The following is a 20,588-nucleotide window of genomic DNA, read 5'->3' on the forward strand; positions in this document are numbered from 1 at the left end:
GGAGCATGTGAATAAATTTCAAATTTTGGAGGCAGTTATAAAAGGCAATTGTATGTCAGGTTACTAGAAGTTGTCCAGTGTAAAATAAGACAGTTAGTGTGTCATCTTACTGGTTTAATAACATAACTGACTCAGCACCAAAGTAGAAGAGGGAGAAGCAGCTGGAGCAAAATCTAAGGGATGAGAGCAGTAAAGCCTGGGAAGATCGTGATGGATAAATTCACAAGATTGGTGCAGCGTGCATATCTGAAGCAACTTAAGTGAACATACAGGAGTTCTAACACGAATGAATTTGTCAGTAATTAGAAGCAAGTGAAGGAGAGAAAAAGAAAGATAATTGGGAGCATGATCTAAAGCAGGGAATGACCAGCTGGAGCAGATTAAGTCTTGATCAGCATAGTAGAAATGTCATACTAGATTTACAAAAATCTAAGGACATAAATAGGGACAAGGATACAAATGGCCCATGTCACTGCTTTCTGCAGAGATTACAATCATGGAGATCAGTAAGGCCCTGAAGCCAACAGAGAAATGGACATCAATCCAGGTGAAAATAGATTTCTGTCAAAAGCAGCATAGTAAGCCAAGGAACCATAGGTGCATTGAAGTACAGAAAATACAGTTGGTATCAGTTGCTGGTAAAACAAATTGGATGGTCTACACCTGAACTGGACTGGAACCAATGTCTTTGGGGGTGCTTTTGCTAATGTTGTGGGGGAGGGTTTAAACTAATGTGGCAGGGGGATGGGAACCAAATATTGGACAGAAAAGAGGTAGAAACGAAACCCTGTAGGGAACTAGATAATGGAGTCAGTGTGACTAAAGGGAATAGTAGTTGGGGAACAGATGATGAACACAAAGTGACAGGTGGTCTGAGGTGCATTTGTTTTAATGCAGAAGTGTAGTAGATAAGGCAGATGAGCTTAGGGCTTGGATCAGTACCTGGAGGTATGATGTTATTGCTATTACTGAGACTTCGTTGAGGGAAGGGCATGATTGGCAACTAGTTGTCCCAGGATATCGATGCTTCAGGCGGGATAGAGAGGGAGGTAAAAGGGGTGGAGGAGTTGTAGTAATGGTCAAAGACGATATCACAGCCGCACTGAAGGAGGGCCCCATTGAGGACTCAAGCAGTGAGGCAATATGGGTAGAACTCAGAAATAGGAAGGATGCAGTAACGATGTTGGGGCTATACTACAGGCCTCCCAACAGCGAGCGTGAGATAGTGGTACAAATATGTAAACAGATAATGGAAAGGTGTAGGAGAAACAGGGTGGTGGTGATGGGAGATTTTAATTTTCCCAACATTGACTGGGATTCACTCAGTGTTAGGGGTCAAGACGGAGCAGAATTTGTAAGGTATGTCCAAGAGGGTTTTCTGGAGCAGTATATATGTAGTCCAACTCGGGAAGGGGCCATACTGGACCTGGTGCTGGGGAATGAACCCGGCCAGGTGGTTGATATTACAGTAGGGTACTACTTTGGAAATAGCGACCACAATTCCATAAGTTTTACAGTACTCATGGACAAGGATAGGAGTGCTCCTAAAGGAAGAGTACTAAACTGGGGGAAGGCCGACTATACCAAGATTCAGTAGGATCTGAGGAATGTAGATTGGGAGAAACTGTTTGAAGGTAAATCCACATTTGATATGTGGGAGGCTTTTAAGGAGAGGTTGATTAGCGTGCAGGAGAGACATTTTCCTGTGAAAATGCAGAATAGAAAAGGCAAGATTAGGGAGCCATGGATGACAGGTGAAATTGTGAGACTAGCCAAGAGAAAAAAGGTAGCATACATGAGGTCTAGGCGACTGAATACAGAAGAAGCTTTGCAAGAATATCGGGAATGTAGAGCGAATCTGAAACAAGGGATTAAGAGATGACCTGAGATATTGCTGGCAAACATGGTTAGGGAAAATCCCAAAGCCTTTTATTCATATATAAAGAGCAAGAGGGTAACTAGAGAAAGGATTGGCCCACTTAAGGACAAAGAAGGAAAGTTATGTGCTGAGTCAGAGAAAATGGGTGACATTCTTAATGAGCACTTTGCATCGGTATTCACCAAGGAGAGGGACATCACGGATGTTGAGGTTAGGGATAGATGTTTGCTTACTCTTGGTCAAGTTGACATAAGGAAGGAGGAAGTGTTAGGTATCATAAAAGACATTAAAGTGGACAAGTCCCCAGGTCCGGATGGGATCTACCCCAGGTTACTGAGGGACGTGAGAGAGGAAATTGCCAGGGCCCTAACAGATATCTTTGCAGCATCCTTAGACACGGGTGAGGTCCCAGAGGACTGGAGACTTGCTTATGTTGTCCCCTTGTTTAAGAAGGGCAGCAAGGATAATCCAGGTAATTATCAACCGGTGAGCCTGACATCAGTGGTAGGGAACCTACTGGAGAAGATACTGAGGGATAGGATCTATTCCCATTTGGAAGAAAAAGGGCTTATGAGTGATTGGCAACATGGTTTTGTGCAGGGAAGGTCATGTCTTACCAACTTAATAGAATTCTTTGAGGACATGACAAAGTTGATTGATGAGGGAAAGTCTGTAGATGTCATATACATGGACTTCAGTAAGGCGTTTGATAAGGTTCCCCATGGCAGGCTGATGGAGAAAGTGAAGTCACATGGGGCCCAGGGTATGCTAGCTAGATGGGTAAAAAACTGGCTGGGCAACAGGAGACAGTAGTAGTAGAAGGGAGTTTCTCAAATTGGAGACCTGTGACCAGTGGTGTTCCACAAGGATCTGTGCTGGGACCACTGTTGTTTGTGATATATGTAAATGATCTGAGGAAGGTGTAGGTGGTTTGATCAGCAAGTTTGCTGATGACACTAAGATTGGTGGAGTAGCTGATAGTGAAGGGGACTGTCAGAGATTACAGCAGAATATAGATAGACTGGAGAGTTGGGCAGATAAATGGCAGATGGAGTTCAATCCGGGCAAATGCGAGGTGATGCATTTTGGAAGATCAATTTCAAGGGCAAACTATACAGTAAATGGAAAAGTCCTGGGGAAAGTTGATGAACAGAGAGATCTGGGTGTTCGGGTCCATTGTTCCCTGAAGGTGACAACGCAGGTCAGTAGGGTGGTCAAAAAGGCGTATGGCATGCTTTCCTTCATTGGGCGGGGTATTGAGTACGAGTTGGCAGGTCATGTTGCAGTTGTATAGGACTTTGGTTCGGCCACATTTGGAGCACAGTGTGCAGTTCTGGTCGCCACATTACCAAAAGAATGTGGATGCTTTGGAGAGGGTGTAGAGGAGGTTCACCAGGATGTTGCCTGGTATGGAGGGTCCTAGCTATGAAAAGAGGTTGAGTAGATTAGGATTATTTTCATTAAAAAGACGGAGATTGCGGGGGGACCTGATTGAGGTCTACAAAATCATGAGGGGTATAGACAGGGTGGATAGTAAAAAGCTTTTTCCCAGAGTGGGGGACTCAATTACTAGGGTTCATGAGTTCAAAGTGAGAGGAGGAAAGTTCTTTACACAGAGGGTGGTGGGTGCCTGGAACCCGTTGCCAGCGGAGGTGGTAGACGCAGACACGTTAGCATCTTTTAAGATATATTTGGACAGGTACATGGATGGGTAGGGAGCAAATGGACACAGACCGTTATAAAATAGACCACAGGTTAGACAGAGGATCTTGATCGGCGCAGGCTTGGAGGGCCGAAGGGCCTGTTCCTGTGCTGTAGGTTTCTTTGTTCTTTGTTAGTTATAGGCTTAACAAGTTTCCCAAAAAGATTACTGTAAAAGTTTTTTTAAATAGGCAAGGAGTAGCAGAGCAGAATCCTGCAGCTGAACATTGGTACAGCCCTTCAGAGTATGTCAAAGAATCCAAAATCTGTGGTATTGCATTTGAGCCATGTCCCAAGCATTGAATTATGTGACTTTAAGATCAATTTGACTCCATTCAGACATTTTGATAAAGCAGTGAGTTGAATTATAAACATAAGCATAAATGTCTCTTTATTCCACATGCCTGCCTAATAACTGGTATCTCCCCAGACATCCAGCTTTTCCCACGAGATGTTGAGCTGAGCAGTGCACCACTGTTTGAATTTCTTAGTTAAGCATTTTTAACTTGTGCACAATGAAGCAGATCCTTACTAAAGGGGAAAATATCCAATTGTACATGTATAATAATATGTATTATACAATTCCACTCTTAACAATTGCTCTTGGTTTGTACTACAGTTCCTGTAGTTAATTTGTATAAGTTGGTTACTAACCATGAAGCAGCCCTCTTAAGACCTTTTTAAAGCGGTTATTTTGTAAGTTAACTAATTGAATGTGTAATTAGATTCTAAACACGAATGTTATAACTGTTACAGGAGAAAATGTTCTTTAACGGCTGCAGTGATACTTGTCCATTATCTTACAACTCATGCATGGTTTTTACTTGCATGTCAAAATGACCAGTATTTTGATTTCTTATCCATTTCAAAATTAATTCTTTTAGCATTTCTACAAGAGATTCTGTCTCAAAGTACTTTAATAACTTTAGTTTCAAAGTGGATTCGTGAATATACACTGATGTATTACAAGCTAAGCTGTTAACCAGGCTCTGTACGAAAGGCCATCTTGCAAAAAGACCATTATCTTTTACAAACAAAACTTATCCCTCCTTAATCAGAACAATAGTATACTCTTTGACACCTGACTGATACAATTTTGATGCTGGTTTACAACGTAAGACTGCCCTCTTTCTGTCATGCGATGCAGTGAATGGCAAAACTGTGTAGCTATTGTATTACTAAAGGAAAATTGTAAGATAGAAACTCCTGCAAGACTGGAGGTAATAGTCCTATCTTAAAAAAATTATATTCGAATCCAAATCATGTTAATTGAGAAAAACAGTTAACTTAATCACGTTGCTATTGCAAATTAATAAATTAATGAAGTCTGATGGATAGTATGAATTTGTAACAAACTCCAAGCCACCTCTTATTTTAAGAGGGAATAAGTAGGGAGATCCTTTTATGTTTAAGGCAATACAACTGGCTATGTAATGTTGTTTTGCACAACAATGGCTTATCTAGTCTTTTCTAATATTTTAAATGCACTACCATTCCACCCAGCTCATGAAGAAATGCCAGTACTCAGCATATGCTGCAAATCTGCCAGCTACGTAGAGGTGAGTATTCCAGCCATCTGAATGCATGATTGAGAAGTTTGGGTTTGTGGTTAGTAGGCAGGGATTAGTAAATGTGTGTTCAAATTGTTAACAGCATTTTAATGATGCCAGTGTTCTTTTATGACGCCATTAATCTTCAGATTGTGATAGAATTGTTGTGTATGTAGTCATCTTGTCAACATTAATTTTGTTGTGTTTACCTGAACATTTATGTGGTGAGGTGTTAGTCTTTTCCAACTTTTCTAGTCCCAGTTATGTGAAATGGTAACTCAATAAAGTAGGTTCAATGAAGTAATAAGGAAATACAAAACATAACTGACCTAGGGGAAAAATGATAATCTGAGTCAGTTGAGGAAATTTCCAAAAACATGGACTCAAAGGGGGGAAACGCTTCCATCAGTAACGTGAATATTATGTAACTACCTGCCATGATATTAGGGCTAGCTGGTGTGGTTATCTGTCTCCATCTCTTCTCCTTATTCCCCTTGCCCTTGCACGCTCTCTGTCTCATCTGTCTGAATTCTACTGATGATGGAACCTTAGCACAGCAATGTGTAACCCCCATTTTTTTTCCTTCCTGGGTCGTTCTTTCAGTGTTTTGAGAGCGTTTTAAGTCACAGTAAGCTTCTAGAAGCTTGTAGTCAAACTGATACCTCAAAGCCCTAACCAAGATACCACAGACATGTCTGGACATGATGCTTATTTTGTTTTAAGTGCAGTAAAAATAGAAACTATATTGATGCTGGAGTTTTAAGATGCTTATTTTCTTGCTATGCTTATTTGAAGTCTGTGAAGAAAGCAACTCGAATAGAGTTTTAGAATGACTGACTGACTAATATTACACCACGTGTGATATAATTGTGGTAGCTTCTAAAAATGAATGAACTTCTGTTCACCCCCCCCCCCCCATCCAAACTTGGTTGAAGCCAAGGCATTGATGCATATTTATATTTGTGGTCTTAAAGATATACATTTGAAATATTTTAATTTTCTTTCATAATATCTACTTGTTGACTTGCTGCTACAGTTGATGAAACATTTTATTCTTGTACTTTGATCCCATGACACAGTCTTTCGTGTAAAACATATAAACTGAAAGAACTGTGGACGCTGTAAAAACAAGAATTGTTGGAAATGCTCAGCAAGCCTAGAAACATATGCAGAGAGAAATCAGCTAATGTTTTGGGTCCAGTGACTCTCCCTCAGACCCTCCCACTCGACCTGAAATGTTAACTCTGATTCCTTTCCACAGATGCTGTAGGACCTGCTCAGCTTTTCCAGCAATTTGTTTTTATTTGCATTTGTATAAGGCATTTGTTGGACAGAGAAATTACAGTATATTTAAAATTTATAACTAAAATGGTTTTGCAGAATTGCTGCAAGTTGTGTAAAATGTTTCTAGTAATTTATTTGTATCCCTAAAGTACATTTTTATGATGAAATCACAATTAGACATTCCCTAAACCATATTACTGAAAAAAAAATTGTTGTTGTATGCAAGTATGTTGCCCATTATAGAATGTTTAAAAAATCTGCTAACAACTATATTTTTTAAAAAACTGGTTTCTGATCCAAGAATAAATACAATATGGCTTTTGATACTGTTTTTGTTCTTTGGAATTCATTTTGAAGGATTTATTTGAAGCCATGATTAGAATAATATTAGATTTGAATTTTTTCCTGACTCTTCACTTTTTAATTGATGTGCAGATCTTTGTTTTTTTGAAGAATAGTGTCATTTTCAATATCAGTTGAGATTAACAGTGTCAAACTCTAAGCCAAGAGGAAAATTGATGCAAAGTGAAAGATAATTCCATTGAATTTACTTGCAATTTTAATGATATACTGGCTGTGCATTAAATCCAGTTCATAAACTACGAAGGAAATGTATTACACCAGCAGAGTTTTGATGAGAAAATTATGACTTTTATTTTAATTGGCACATAATCATCTTGGGTAGGCAGCAAAAAGCTTCTGCTAGAAGCAGCTTTACATATAAGGAATACTTACAAAATGGTGAGTGTAACTAAGGCTGTTACATAATTTTATATAATAAAATGGAATTTATGGACGTACATGGAATAGTGTAGGTTAAATGGGCTTGAGATCGGTATGACAGGTCGGCACAACATCGAGGGCCGAAGGGCCTGTACTGTGCTGTAATGTTCTATGTTCTATGTTCTAAAATGGAATTTAATATGTTTGGAATTCAAGTCAGGGAATTGGATTTCTGGAGAAAGTAGGGTTTGCATTTTCTATATCCAAGATTCATGTAGCAGTACTTTCTATTGGATGCTTGTACCTTTTTTTTCCTCAAGTGGTTGAAACCTATAATTGAAGCTCTGTACCTGAGGTCTCCGCTAGATGTTTCCATAGATCTGCCTAAACCTAATCCTAATCCATCTGCAGCTGTTTACTGAAGAAACTTTACAGGGTTTCATGGCATAGGTCATATTTGACTATTCATGCCGTGTACCAAATCTTAACTATATGTAACCTATGATTTCTATAATGGAAAACTACCACTAACAATCTCCAGAATCCATAGCTAGCATTTATGCAAAATGTTAGCGTAAAAGCATAAAGACCAGGTAAAGATATTACTGTTTTGAGGAAACAGGACAAAATGAATGCTTACTATTCAATTACGTCTTTTTCGCATGACTGATGTTTGTCATTTGATTCATTGATTCTTCTGAAGAAAGAATGTTGCCTGCACAAAGATATTTTCACATGCAGTGTGTTCTCTCATATGTACTGAGATTAGCCCCTGAAAGTTTTCTAAACTGGGTTTGACTTGCATTTAATTGATCTGCCTTGACCACACTAATGGGGTGAGCGTCTAGTGCACAGTATCTCTCTGTACCATGGAAAGGGAAAATTGTGAACGGAGCTAACTGATGATGCAGAAGTGGAAACAAACCACTTGGGCAACTGCCTGCATGGAGTTTGCACATTCTTCCCATGTCTGCATGGATTTCTGCTAGGTGCTTCGGTTTCCTCCCAAAGATGTGCAAATTAGATGGATTGGCCATGGTAAATTGTCCATACTGTCCATGGATGTGTTAGTTAGATGCCTTAGCCATATGAGATACTGGGATAGGGTAGAGGATGCGTCTGGGTGGGTTGCTGTTTAGAAGGTCTATGTGGACTAATTGGGCCAAGTGGCTTGTTTCCACACTGTATGGCGATTCTTTTATGAAACTAATTGGAAAAATACTCAGGTTGCATTGGCTTGGACTGGGCTTTTGTTATTTACCTTTCTGTTATTAAAAATTTATCAGAAACAATTGAAAAGTGAAATTAAAGAGCTGCCTCCTCATTGAGTCATTTTTGTTTTAGCTACAAACCGTGGATTGGACAAACATTTTAGATGTGTTTTGCTTGAAAGCCTCAAGTCAGTAGTCATCTTTTCAAATTCACTAGTGATGTATATGTTTCCCTCCTCTCTCAGCAGGATAACCTTTTGGCACTAAACGATCCAATAGCATGGGAATTCCACATGAACCCTAAAATTTATCACCGCATCATATTCCTTTATCCATGCACTAATGTGCTGCACCTGCATGAAGACATGTTAAATTCATAGTTGTTAACATGATCCATGTGGCCCAAGTTATGGTCCTGTTGAAATTAGAAAATAACTTTCTGGCTATACTCATTTTAATCAGCCTAACCTTAATTTAAAGTTTGCAAATGAATTGGGATATGAATTTTTTTAAGCTAGTATTGATTTTTCAGGAGGGCAGAAAATACTTGAAATGGCTCATTGATTGTCGTGCCTTGTGGAGATTCCGCTGAAAAATGTGTTTACTATGACTTATAATACAGTCTCCACTGCAGGCTTACTCCTGCAGCCCAGAGCAGATATCCCCACTTCAGACCTTGTAATGGAGAGAAGGTCATTGATGAAGCAGCTGAAGATGGTTGGATCACGACTGCGGAACTCCTGCAGAGATGCCTTGTACACCTCTATCAGGTCACCTCTCATCCTTCTTTGCTCCAATGAAAAAAAGCCCTACTCCCTCAACCTCCCCCCCCCCCCCCCCCCCATAAGGCGTGTCCTCCAGTCCAGGCAGGATCATGGTAAATCTCTTTTGCATCCTCTTCAAAGCTTCCACATCCTTTACTGTAGTGAGGTGGCCACAACTGAACACTATTCCAAGTGTGGTCTAACTGGATTTTTATAGAGCTGCAGCACAACCCCACGGCTCTTAAATTCAATTCCCCTGCCAATGAAAGCCAGCGCACCATATGTCTTTACAATCCTATCAACTTGGGTGGCAACTTTGAGGATTCTAGGGACATGGACCTCAAGATCCTTCTGTTCCTCAACACTGCTGAGAATTCTTCCATTAACCCTATATTCTGCATTCAAATTCAGCCTTCCAAAATGAATCACTTCACATTTTTCTGGGTTGAATTCCATCTGCCACTTCTTTGCCCAGGTCTGCATCCTGTCAATGTCCAGCCACAACCTACAACAGCCCTCCATGCTGTCCATAATTCCACCAGCCTTCATGGCATGTACAGTTACAACACTGACATCTACCCAAACAATGTGGAAAATTGCTCGAGTATCGCCTGTACAGAAAAAGCAGGACAGTCTAACATGGCCAATTATCACCCTATCAATCTACTTGGCCATCAGTAAAGTGATGGAAAGTGTCATCAACAGTGCTATCAAACAGTATCTGCTCGGTGATGTCCAGTTTGGATTCCGTCGGGGTACTCAGCTCCTGACCTCATTATAGCCTTTGTCCAAACATAGACAAAAGAGCTGAATCTCAGACGTGAGATGAGAGTGTCAGCCCTTGACATTAAGGTGGCGTTTGACAGTGTGTGGCATCAAGGAGCCCTGGCACAACTGGAATCAATGAGATCAAGGCACACTCTCCAGTGGTTAGAATCATACCTGACACATAGGAAGTTGGCCATAGTGGTTGGTCAGTCATCTCTGCTTCAAGGCATCTCTGCAGGAGTTCCGCAGTCGTGGTCCAACCATCTTCAGCTGCTTCATCAATGACCTTCTCTCCATTATAAGGTCTGAAGTGGGGATGTTTGCCAATGATTGCACGATCTTCAGCACCATTGGTGACTCCTCAGATATTGAAGTAGTCCATGTTCAAGTGCGACAAGATCTAGACAATGTCCAGGCTTGGGCTGACAGTAGTAAGTAATGCCAAGCTATTACCACCACCACCAATAGGAGAACATCTAACCAATGCTCCTTAGCATTCAATGGTGTTACCATGACTGAATCCATCACTATCAAAATCTTAGGGGTTTATCATTGACCATAAACCCAACTAGACTCACCACATAAACACAGTGGCTGCAAGAGCAGGTCAGACGCTAGAAATACTGCAATAAGTAACTCCCTTCCTAACTCAACCTGTCCACCATTTACAAGCAATCAGTCAGGAGTGTGGTGGAATACTCCCCACTTGCCTGGATTAGTGCAGCCCCAACAACACTCCAGCTTGACACCATCCAGGACAAAGCAGCCTGCTTGATTGGCACTGCGTCCACTTCTTCCATTACTGACACTTGGTAGCAACAGTGTGTACTGTCTACAAGATGCACCGCAGAAATTCACCAAAGATCCTCAGACGCAGCACCTTCCACACCTACGAACACTTCCATCTAGAAGGACAAGACCAGCATCTTCAAGTTCCCCTATAAGCGACTCACCATCCTGATTTGGAAAGATACTGTCGTTCCTTGATAGTCACTGGGTCAAAATCTTGAAATTCCCTCTAATCGTCTTGTGGATCAACCCACAGCAGTTTAAGGTGGCTCACCACCACCTTCTCAAGGGCAACTAGGGATGGGCAACAAATGCTGGCCAGCCAGCGATGCCCACATCCCACAAGTAGATTTTTTTTTTAAATGCGTTGAATGGCATTTCGTTAGATTGGAAAAATTGAAGCAAGAGTGAAGATTTTTAATATTTAGTTGAGTACTATAATGCAGTTTATAAATCTGTATTTGTCAAATATTGTTTCTGTGATCATGACCAGGTTCACCCAAATTGGGGTTGATAACTGAGTCATGACTCTTAATTGGCTTTCAGGAAAGAAAAGTCAGGCATTTTTGAAATAAAGCAATCAGGACCCACAACCTGCTTCTTAATCTCTTGTTGGTTCAACTATCCTGAGTTTACAGTTAATTGTTGTTTGATTTAGGAAGTGAATCATGCTTGTGATTAATACCAGGAGCCTAATGTTGAACTTTGTCCTTTAGAGTGACCTCGTAGCAAAAAGCAAGTGCCTATCTGATCAGATGCAGCTCCTAAATCCTCATTTAACATGAGCTGTGTTTTAAAACTTGTCCCTTGTTTCAACAAAATTTGACAAGTGGCCAAAGGAACTGAAAGTTCTGCCTGTGAATGTGACTTGTAATGCATAGATCAAAATGGCAACCAATGGCTTTGTAGTGTTTCATGTTTTATTTGGAAACATTTGATTCTTTACTGGAATCTTTACTTGAAATGTACTAAAACTTAATTTGCAAAAATAAAACATTGTGTATGCAAATTTTAGTTTTTAATTTGATGCTTGTTAACAAATGCCAGTGGGTTTAAAAATCTACTAGTTGGAAACCGAAGACCAGCTGATGATTACTGGATTGTTAGCTATGTACAAGCATCATAACCAAATCTGGAGGAGCAACCTTTCTTAAGGCTGAGAGGATACATATTAAACTAAGAGCTAGACTAAAGCAAACCCATGTGAACATATGAACAAGATCATGGCTGATCTGATTGATTGTAAGCTTAACTCTACATTCCTGCCTATCCCTGATTTTAATCTTTCATCCCCATGATAGTGAAGAATCTTGACCTCTGCCTTAACAATATTTAAAGGTACTACATCCATTGTATTTTGAGGGAATTCCAATCACTGTCAACCCTCAGGTCTCTTACATGCGTCATAAATGGGCAACCCCTTATTTTTAAACTATAATGTCCAGATTTTCCCAGAAGAGGAAGCACCCTTTTCAGCATCCACCTGGTTAAGTCCCCTTTGGCTCTTTGTTTCAATTAAGCCCTGGTGCCTTTGACTGTGCAGACTATGAAGAGTGTTAAAATCCCAGACTGGGTCATCAAATTTATATTTCAGTCTGGCTAGAGACCAGTAACTTTTATCTTTAAAGTAGACAGTGTGAGATCCAAGGGATTTACAAAGAATAAATGCAGAAAATTCTACAATATCGAACAAGCATCAATGAACTTTACCAATAAAGTTTTACAATATTAGGACAGTAATCTAATCTATGTGTCCCTTACTGCAAAGCCTGAATTGACATCATCAATCACAGTTTATTACTGATATTTAACACCTATAGTGCATAGCAAATGCTCTCAACAGAAATCCCAGATTTCTCAACAACAGCACTTGATGTTAATGACACTAGCCCACTTCTTCCCAGCCGCCAAAGGAATGTTGCACAGGGAATACTTTCCCAGGAATTAACTTTTGTGTGATGATTCTCATTCTTATAGTGAAGGTTGGTACCTCATTGCTCTGAAAAACAAGATTTGGCTGTCAATAATCTGACATTTTTTTTCTTCATTACATTGAGTTAATGATTTATTGAACACTAAACGATGATGCAGTCAAGTTACTATACCATCAAAAGCTGATCAATGTCAATGGAATCCATGAATGTAATTGTTGTTCAAATAGTAATTTAGTAGTACAACATCGGGTATTTCTGAATAAAAGCACATTGTGTTGAAGCATCGTGATATGCTACAAATGTCAAAGTTGAGACATGATAATTCATTCTTTGGGAAGAAATAGTCATTTATTTTGCACATGGACTCTGTTAGAGTGTTGCTCTGGAGAATGCTCTAGTAAATGATTATTGACAGTCAACTGCCTGGTCTTTTGTTTAAATTTTAATTTATCCTACTTGACTCTGGTCAGGGAATTGCCCTTGGAAATGAACCAGACAATATTTTGTTGAGTTGAGTTGGGTACAGTGTGTGTAACTTTTGTTTCTGTACATTAATATTTGTAGCTTCTAGTAATGCAAGTGCATCATATTTCAAGCCTGACTGACCATGTCAATTCATTGTCAGCATTATTCTTTGCACGCTCAGTATTATTGTAGAATCACCATCTAATGTTAGACACTATAGAGTTTGCAAGCACGGGCTGGTTAGGCACAAACAGTATTCTGCTTGTTGTGAAGAGCCAAAGGAATTTTCAGTATGATATGATCCACTAGTCTTTTGGGATGTACAGCCACCATTCCTAGCATCGTGCTAGCATAGGAATTCAAATACCACTTAGTTAATTTCTGTGATGGGTTGACCACATTTTGACTTGACAGCAATATCCTGTGTTGCTGCTGCATATTTACAGCACAAAACTGCTAGCTTTACTTTTTGCGCAAATGTTTTTAGACACTTTGTTTTCCGGGTAATTTTGAGGCAAGCTGAGCTCTTTTCGGGACCAAGAAACACTTTCAGAGGTGCTCAATTGGAGTCACTTGGAATCTAAAATTTAGACTTCTGTGGTATAAAATGAACATTGATTTAGATATCCTTTAGAATATTCTAAAGGAAACATTTTTATATTCTCTTGGCTTAATACTGTGGTGGATTATCTGTTAAATTAATCAGTATTAAAATGGGAATTTCAGACTAAAATTATAGCAATTGATCTGCAAGAAGTATATGTACAAATTATTCTAATTAATAAAACTGAATTGCAGGAAAAGTTTTGTAATATTGATCAAGCTGATGATTAAAGTCACATCGTTTAAAGATGCATGCCAAACTTTCAATTATTTAATGAATTGTACATTTTTTGATTTATCAAAGTTGTAGATATAATACAAAACTCCTGATTTAATAGGTAATAAGATCTTTGTTTCTTCTCCTTACAGCTAATGATTTGAAAAGATTTCTGTCAACCATTTGGAGTACAGTATACTGGAGAATGCCGTTTTACTTTGCACATGTTTGATGAACAAAGACAGCAGTGCACGTTTGAGCCTCACTTCTGTGACGACAACATTGTTGTGATAAAACGGAAGCAGTTGTTCATTGCTATCAAAATAACGTTAACTGCTTATAGCTGGATCTTTTTAATACTCCTCACGCCAACCAAGTGGTTGCAGCAATTTGAACTCATTACTGAAACCCTAACAGTGCAAAGTTTCAATCAGATACTATGCTTCATTTATGCGTCTGAGCTTAATGTGGTTACATATGTACAAGAGAGGGTAAATATAGTTAGAGTCCTTCAGATGAGTCATATTGCCAGCGCTTGCAAGAATTTATTTGACAGTTGTGCTCTGCATATTTCTGGAATGGCCCATGAGGGAAAACCGTGCTCTCAGATCTCTGCTCCGTTTTATTGCAATGCCGATAGAGAACTTGATCTATCCACTAAGATTTATCCACGAGAAGGAAATAAATCTTATTTGGTGAAAGTGGAGGATACAATGGCAAAACGACACTTGAAAGCAAGAGATCAAACATATTATGAGGAAAGTAAGCAAGCTGCAGATACTCATGGAATGGAAGGAGATGCAGAAGATTCTCATGACTCGGATGATCAAGTATCATATAACCAAGAACAAATCATAGTTGAGGTAAATCTTAACAATCAGACTTTAAATGTTTCAAAGGGGACAGAAGGTGTGTCTTCACAGTCTGAAGAAACTGCAAGGATGGACTCCAGTGATGGAGATAATGAAGAGGAAGATGAAGAAGAGGATGATGATGAAGACATTGACACCGAAGATGATGGACAAGATGATGAAGAAATTGAAGACTATATTAAAAACAGAAAATCCAGGGAAACTAGCAAAATGGGGAGAGCAGAAACGATTCCTTCAAGGGAAAGTGCAAAGATTAATACGTCTAAGAGAACAAGAAGAAATAAAAATCCCAAAGTTCCAACCCAGAAGGAGAAACAGATTGAAGAAAAACAAAATCTCACTTGTGAGAAATGCCCTAGAGTCTTCAATAATCGTTGGTATCTTGAAAAGCACATGAATGTCACTCACAGCCGAATGCAGATATGTGATAAATGTGGGAAAAAATTTGTGCTCGAAAGTGAACTCGTCCTTCATCAACAAACTGAGTGTGAAAAAAATATTCAGGTAGGCCTTTTTTTTGTATTAACTTGAGCATGAAATAAATCATCTGACAGAATTTGAAGATGTACAGAATGTCTTTAAGGTTCTGCCTTCCCTTTTGAAGATATGCTCATCTTTGTGTCATCTCAAGGCTGCAAGGTTTTCCTTGCCTGCCAACAATGATAGATGGTCTGGGCGCAGACTCTTTTTGTGATGGCGTTAGTTAATTACAAAAAGGTTATGCAGTAGTGTAATGACCCGCTGATTTCTATTCCTTTTCAACCCTTTCAACGTGTATGTGTGATGTAACACAGCTGTCACTAACCAGTTAGTATCATAGCTGAGATGAAGTGAAAATCTCAGTGGAATGGAAGCTACAGTCAGCAATATTCCTGTCTGGTTTAGTCGATGCAGCATGACCTGCTTACTTGTACACAATTTTAATACAGCGTAGCAATTTCTGGTCCTGGAAAGTAAACTTGTTTTCTACATTTTGCGTAATTTTCAAAACTTTCATGATTTTATAGTTGAATTAAAATGGACCTAACATGAAAATCAAAGGATCTTGGAACTATTTTGTCATTCAGTGGAATATGAATGATGGATACAATTGAGATAACATTGTGCATATTGAAGCACTATTCTCCCTGTGATTCAATTACATTTGAGTTGTTATCAAGGATAAATACCAATATATTAGGTTTTTAAAAAATTATTTCAATGCAATTATGAATTCATTAGAAAGCAGCTAAAACAATGGTTTCCTGTGAGATTTCATGTGATCAGAGTGTAACCAACAACCCTGAGAAATGACTTGAATGTTTTATCAAGGACTGGCAAGGTACTAGTCTCTCGCAAAACCATTATAGTGATTGTCACAGCTGGTGACTTGAAGCGTGACATCAGTTACACATTCACCTAGAAGTGGAATGAATTCCTGAGTCAGCTATTTTATTTCTGTGTTGAATACGTTGCTAGTCATCCCTTTTTTTGATACCATTTCTGTTCAAATGACTTAACAATGTAATATGATTGACGTTCAATTCATTTTCACTTTTTTTTTTGCATGGTGTCCTGAATGTTTGTTTGCTTTTGCTGCAAAAATCTAACATTTTCAATGCACATTTTAAGGCCAATTTGAGAAACAGTTTTTAAAGATAGAGAATTCACCATTGTACTCTCAAAGGTAGTTCTGTCCTAATGCCTGGCTGACATTGCATGATTAAAGTCCTGAGCGTTTGTTTAATGAATTTGGGGATTGAGCGCCTTTTGTTACATTATTACTTACTAATGATTTAAAATTTCAAATCTTTGTTACTATTTTCCCAAAATTTGAGGGTGTCAAGAGAAAAAACAACGAATACATTTATTACATAAGATTAAGTGAAAATTAAATGCCCAAAACATTTTCATATGCATAGGATGCTTGGAATTTTTTTTTGTGTACACTAACTTTCTAATTGAAGTCCATTTTTTCTTAGTTTATTTATTGTACAGTTGTCATTTTTAATTATTGAATGTAATACCTTTTTATGCTTTTCATTTCCCTCCAAGTTGTAAAATCAATGGGTTTTTTAGATTATTTGCAAAAATTGCTGAATAAAAATGAAACAGTGGGAAATCTAATTTTGGGTAAAACTGCTGCTTTTTTTTTATATAAGACAATTAAAGGAAGAATGGATATGCTAAGTTATCCTACTAAATCTCAAATAATTAGAATCTATTTTGATTTTGTTTTTCGACAGCTTGTGGGCTAAAAGCATTTCCAATAGGAAAATAATGATGTTTGTCAGAACTGAACATAGAATGCAAGGTCATTAGCTCAATTTATTACATTTGAGTACTGAGCTTTATAAAATAGATATTAAATACTGGCTTAAAACTGTTTTTTAAAAAAATTGTTTGATATTTAGCAAGGATACTTTAGCACCTACACTTCCTTTGACCCACGTCTGAATACTGTGCAAAATAAGCATTCCAAAACAAGCCCATTCAGGCTACTTTGACATTAACGTAATGGAAAGATACTTGGCATGTATTATGTAAAGATAATTTTATTAAATTTTGCAGGGTATTTGCTCATTTTCTGCATTTTTCTTGCTATTTTTGTTTCCAACGATCAGCTCTTAATATCTTGATTTGGTTATGATGGAAATTATAGCTATACCACATGTTTACTATAATTTACACCAGCTACAATCAATTATCATTAACTTTATCATAACTAATGACGATTAACTGAAATATTGCTGAGCACACTGCAATGATGGTTCTGTGCAGTTGCCATCAGCATTCCTAGGCTACATGGCAGGGAATCAGCAATAAACTTTCTTTCATGATCCTCATCCAACAATCTTAACTCCTTTTTTTAAGGACTGGACAGATAGGGGTACCTCTGAGCAAGAGGATTTTTTTTAAAAGCTGCCTCAACTTTAAGGTAATAGGAAGTGTGTACTTTTTGAATGTATATAGTAGCATTTGTGTAATACGTATCTATTTATTGTAGGGGGAAAAAAATTCTTGTCAACAATTTAATCCCTTTATTAGATGCAGGGTGCCTATCCAATTTGTGGGAATCTTTTAGTTATTTCTAATTTGTTCATTTGAGTATTCATATCAATTTTTCATGTGCCATACCGTATTTAGTGAACAAGGTCAGAAGTCGCTTGACACCAGGTTATAGTCCAACAGGTTTATTTGAATCCACCAGCTTTGGAGCACTGTTGCTTCACCAGGTGCAGTGACTTCAGATTAACCTATTGGACTATACCTGGTGTCATTTGACTTATCACCTTGTCCGCCCAGTCCAGTATCGGCATCTCTACATCATATTCAGTGGAACCATTTCTTATACCCTCAGGAGATCAAGATCTTAGATAAATAATAAACTACCCATTGTCTCCTTTATCTGGGGATTACTTATAATTTAGTCAACTTTACAGTGGCTGCAGGCTCAAATTCTACACTAGCAGATTTGCACTCTGCAGGAAAGAGGTTTAACATTGTGTAGAGCTGGAATGAGCACAGCAGGCCAAACAGCAACTTAGGAGCTCTAAAGCTTCAGAAGGGTCTAGGCCCGAAACATCAGCTTTCCTGCATCTGCAGTTCCCATTATCTCTGCACCGTGTTATCTCAGATTCTCCAGCATCGGCAGTTCCTACTATCTCTACAGAGATGTAACGTTGTTACATAAAGATAATTTTAGGTTTTGCAGCATTTTTGCTCCTTTACTGCACATCAAGCTGTTGTATGTCCAGACTTGAACAGTTTTTTTTTTGCAGACCCTGGATTGCAAAAGTTGAAACCATTATGAAAATGAAATTAACACACCAAGTTGACCACAAATCATAATTCAGCTGATTTAATGTGCCTAAATGTAACTTTGAGATTCTAAGCTGTATTACTAATTTTGTTCTTAAAAAGCTCCATTGACATGCTTCCATGTGAGCATATTACCTTGACTACATAAGAAAAAAGATTATATCTAATATTTGACCAGGAAAAAGGAATAAGTATTCTCATTATATCCATACACATTAGGAAAATTCCAAGTTTGCTCTCTGGTAAATGTTTAATCTGAGTGAAGTGGCATCATGGGCATTACCATTGTCTTCAGGATCTCTGGGTTAGGTAGAAGAAAAATGCAGAATTAGCTATCTGGTGCACTGAGCAAGTGCAAGATTGTACTTGGCTGTCAGGGCCTGTGCAGTGAAATTGCCTGCTAGTATTCTTGATGTCAGTGCTCATGCATGATATTTTTAAGTGGTATTATGGCGGAGCAGGTATTCATTGAACATTGAAGAAACGTCAATGCTGTTTTATCTTTACAGATGCTGCAGGTGTGCTGAGTTTTTCCAGTAATTTCTGCTTTTGTTTATTTCAGCTGTATGCATAGTTCTTTGTTCAATGAGTATAATGAAACATAGTCAGCTGTAACTTTTTTGGTAGCATTCCTGCTGTGAATCGTTAAGGTACTGATTTCAAATCCCTGAAGATGGAGGGACTATTGTACTGTTGGAGTTGAGGAGTTAAACTGAAGGCCGGATCTACCTGATGAGATGAATGTGAAAGATCTTGTAACGCTATTTCAATGAAGAGTGGGGGTGGCGGCGTGGTGTGCAGTAATCAGTGCCAGGCGGATAACTCCTTGCTCAAGTATTAGGCAGCATGGTGACTCAATGGCTAGTACTGGTGCCTCGCAGTGCCAGGGACCCTGGATCAATCCCAGCCTCTGGCATCTGAGTATGTGGAGTTTGCATGTTCTTCCAGTGTCTACCTGGGTTTCATCCAGATGTTCAGACTTCCTCCCACAGTCCAAAGATGTGCAGGTTAGTGAATTGGCTGTGTTAAATTGCCTATAATATTTAGGGCGGGAAATGCAGGATTGGGGAGGGGATGGAGTCTGGGTGGGATGCTGTTTGGAGGGTTAGTGTGGACTCGTTGGCCCAAATGGTCTGCTTCTACCCTGTAAGGATTCTATGATCTGTTAACTGTGGTGATCTTGAATGACTCCACTGTCCTATCAGGTTAGATAGTGTATTCATAGAATTATGAACACAGGCAAAGTAACAATATCTTTAATAGTGATTAATGGGAACTGCAGATGCTGGAGAATCCAAGATAACAAAATGTGGAGCTGGATGAACGCAGCAGGCCAAGCAACATCTCAGGAGTACAAAAGCTGACGTTTCGGGCCTAGACCCTTCTTCAGAGAGTGGGATGGGGAGAGGGAACTGGAATAAATAGGGAGAGCGGGGGAGGTGGACCAAAGATCGAGAGAAAAGAAGATAGGTGGAGAGGAGAGTATAGGTGAGGGGATAGGTCAGTCAAGGGAGAACTGACAGGTCAAGGAGGCCGGATGAAGTGGTAGGTAGGAAATGGAGGTGCGGCTTGAGGTGGGAGGAAGGGATGGGTGAGAGGAAGAACAGGTTAGGGCAGCAGAGACAGGCTGGGCTGGTTTTGGGATGCAGTGGGGGGAGGGGTCGAGCTGGGCTGGTTTTGTGAGGCAGTGGGGGGAGGGGTCGAGCTGGGCTGGTTTTGTGAGGCAGTGGGGGGAGGGGAGACTTTGAAGCTTGTGAAGGCCACATTGATACCATTGGGCTGCAGGATTCCCAAGCGGAATATGAGTTGCTGTTCTTGCGACCTTCGGGTGGCATCATTGTGGCACTGCAGGAGGCCCATGATGGATATGTCATCTGAGGAATGGGAGGGGGAGTTAAAATGGTTTGCGACTGGGAAGTGCAGTTGTTTGTTGCGAACCGAGCAGAGGTGTTCTGCAAAGCGGACCCCAAGCCTCCGCTTGGTTTCTCCAGTGTAGAAGAAGCCACACCGGGTACAACGGATACAAT

At 39.3% G+C, this 20,588-nt stretch overlaps 1 protein-coding gene across 5 annotated transcripts in view; it reads left to right on the forward strand.

Moving 5' to 3' along the window:
- LOC125466453 (zinc finger protein 652-like) overlaps positions 1-20,588 on the forward strand; it is a 66,738-nt gene that overhangs the window by 28,180 nt on the left and 17,970 nt on the right. For 4 of the 5 annotated variants that reach the window (XM_048560977.2, XM_048560976.1, XM_048560974.2 and 1 more), the window contains exon 2: positions 14,041-15,264. In XM_048560977.2, coding sequence (XP_048416934.1) covers positions 14,113-15,264 — 1,152 coding nt within the window. In that variant the 5' untranslated portion in view covers positions 14,041-14,112. Of the gene's footprint in view, positions 1-5,119; positions 5,140-14,040; positions 15,265-20,588 lie in introns of those variants that run through there. The other variant, XM_048560978.2, reaches the window with a different exon arrangement.

The sequence above is a fragment of the Stegostoma tigrinum genome, chromosome 31, assembly GCF_030684315.1.
Source record: "Stegostoma tigrinum isolate sSteTig4 chromosome 31, sSteTig4.hap1, whole genome shotgun sequence".
Lineage (NCBI taxonomy): Eukaryota > Metazoa > Chordata > Chondrichthyes > Orectolobiformes > Stegostomatidae > Stegostoma > Stegostoma tigrinum.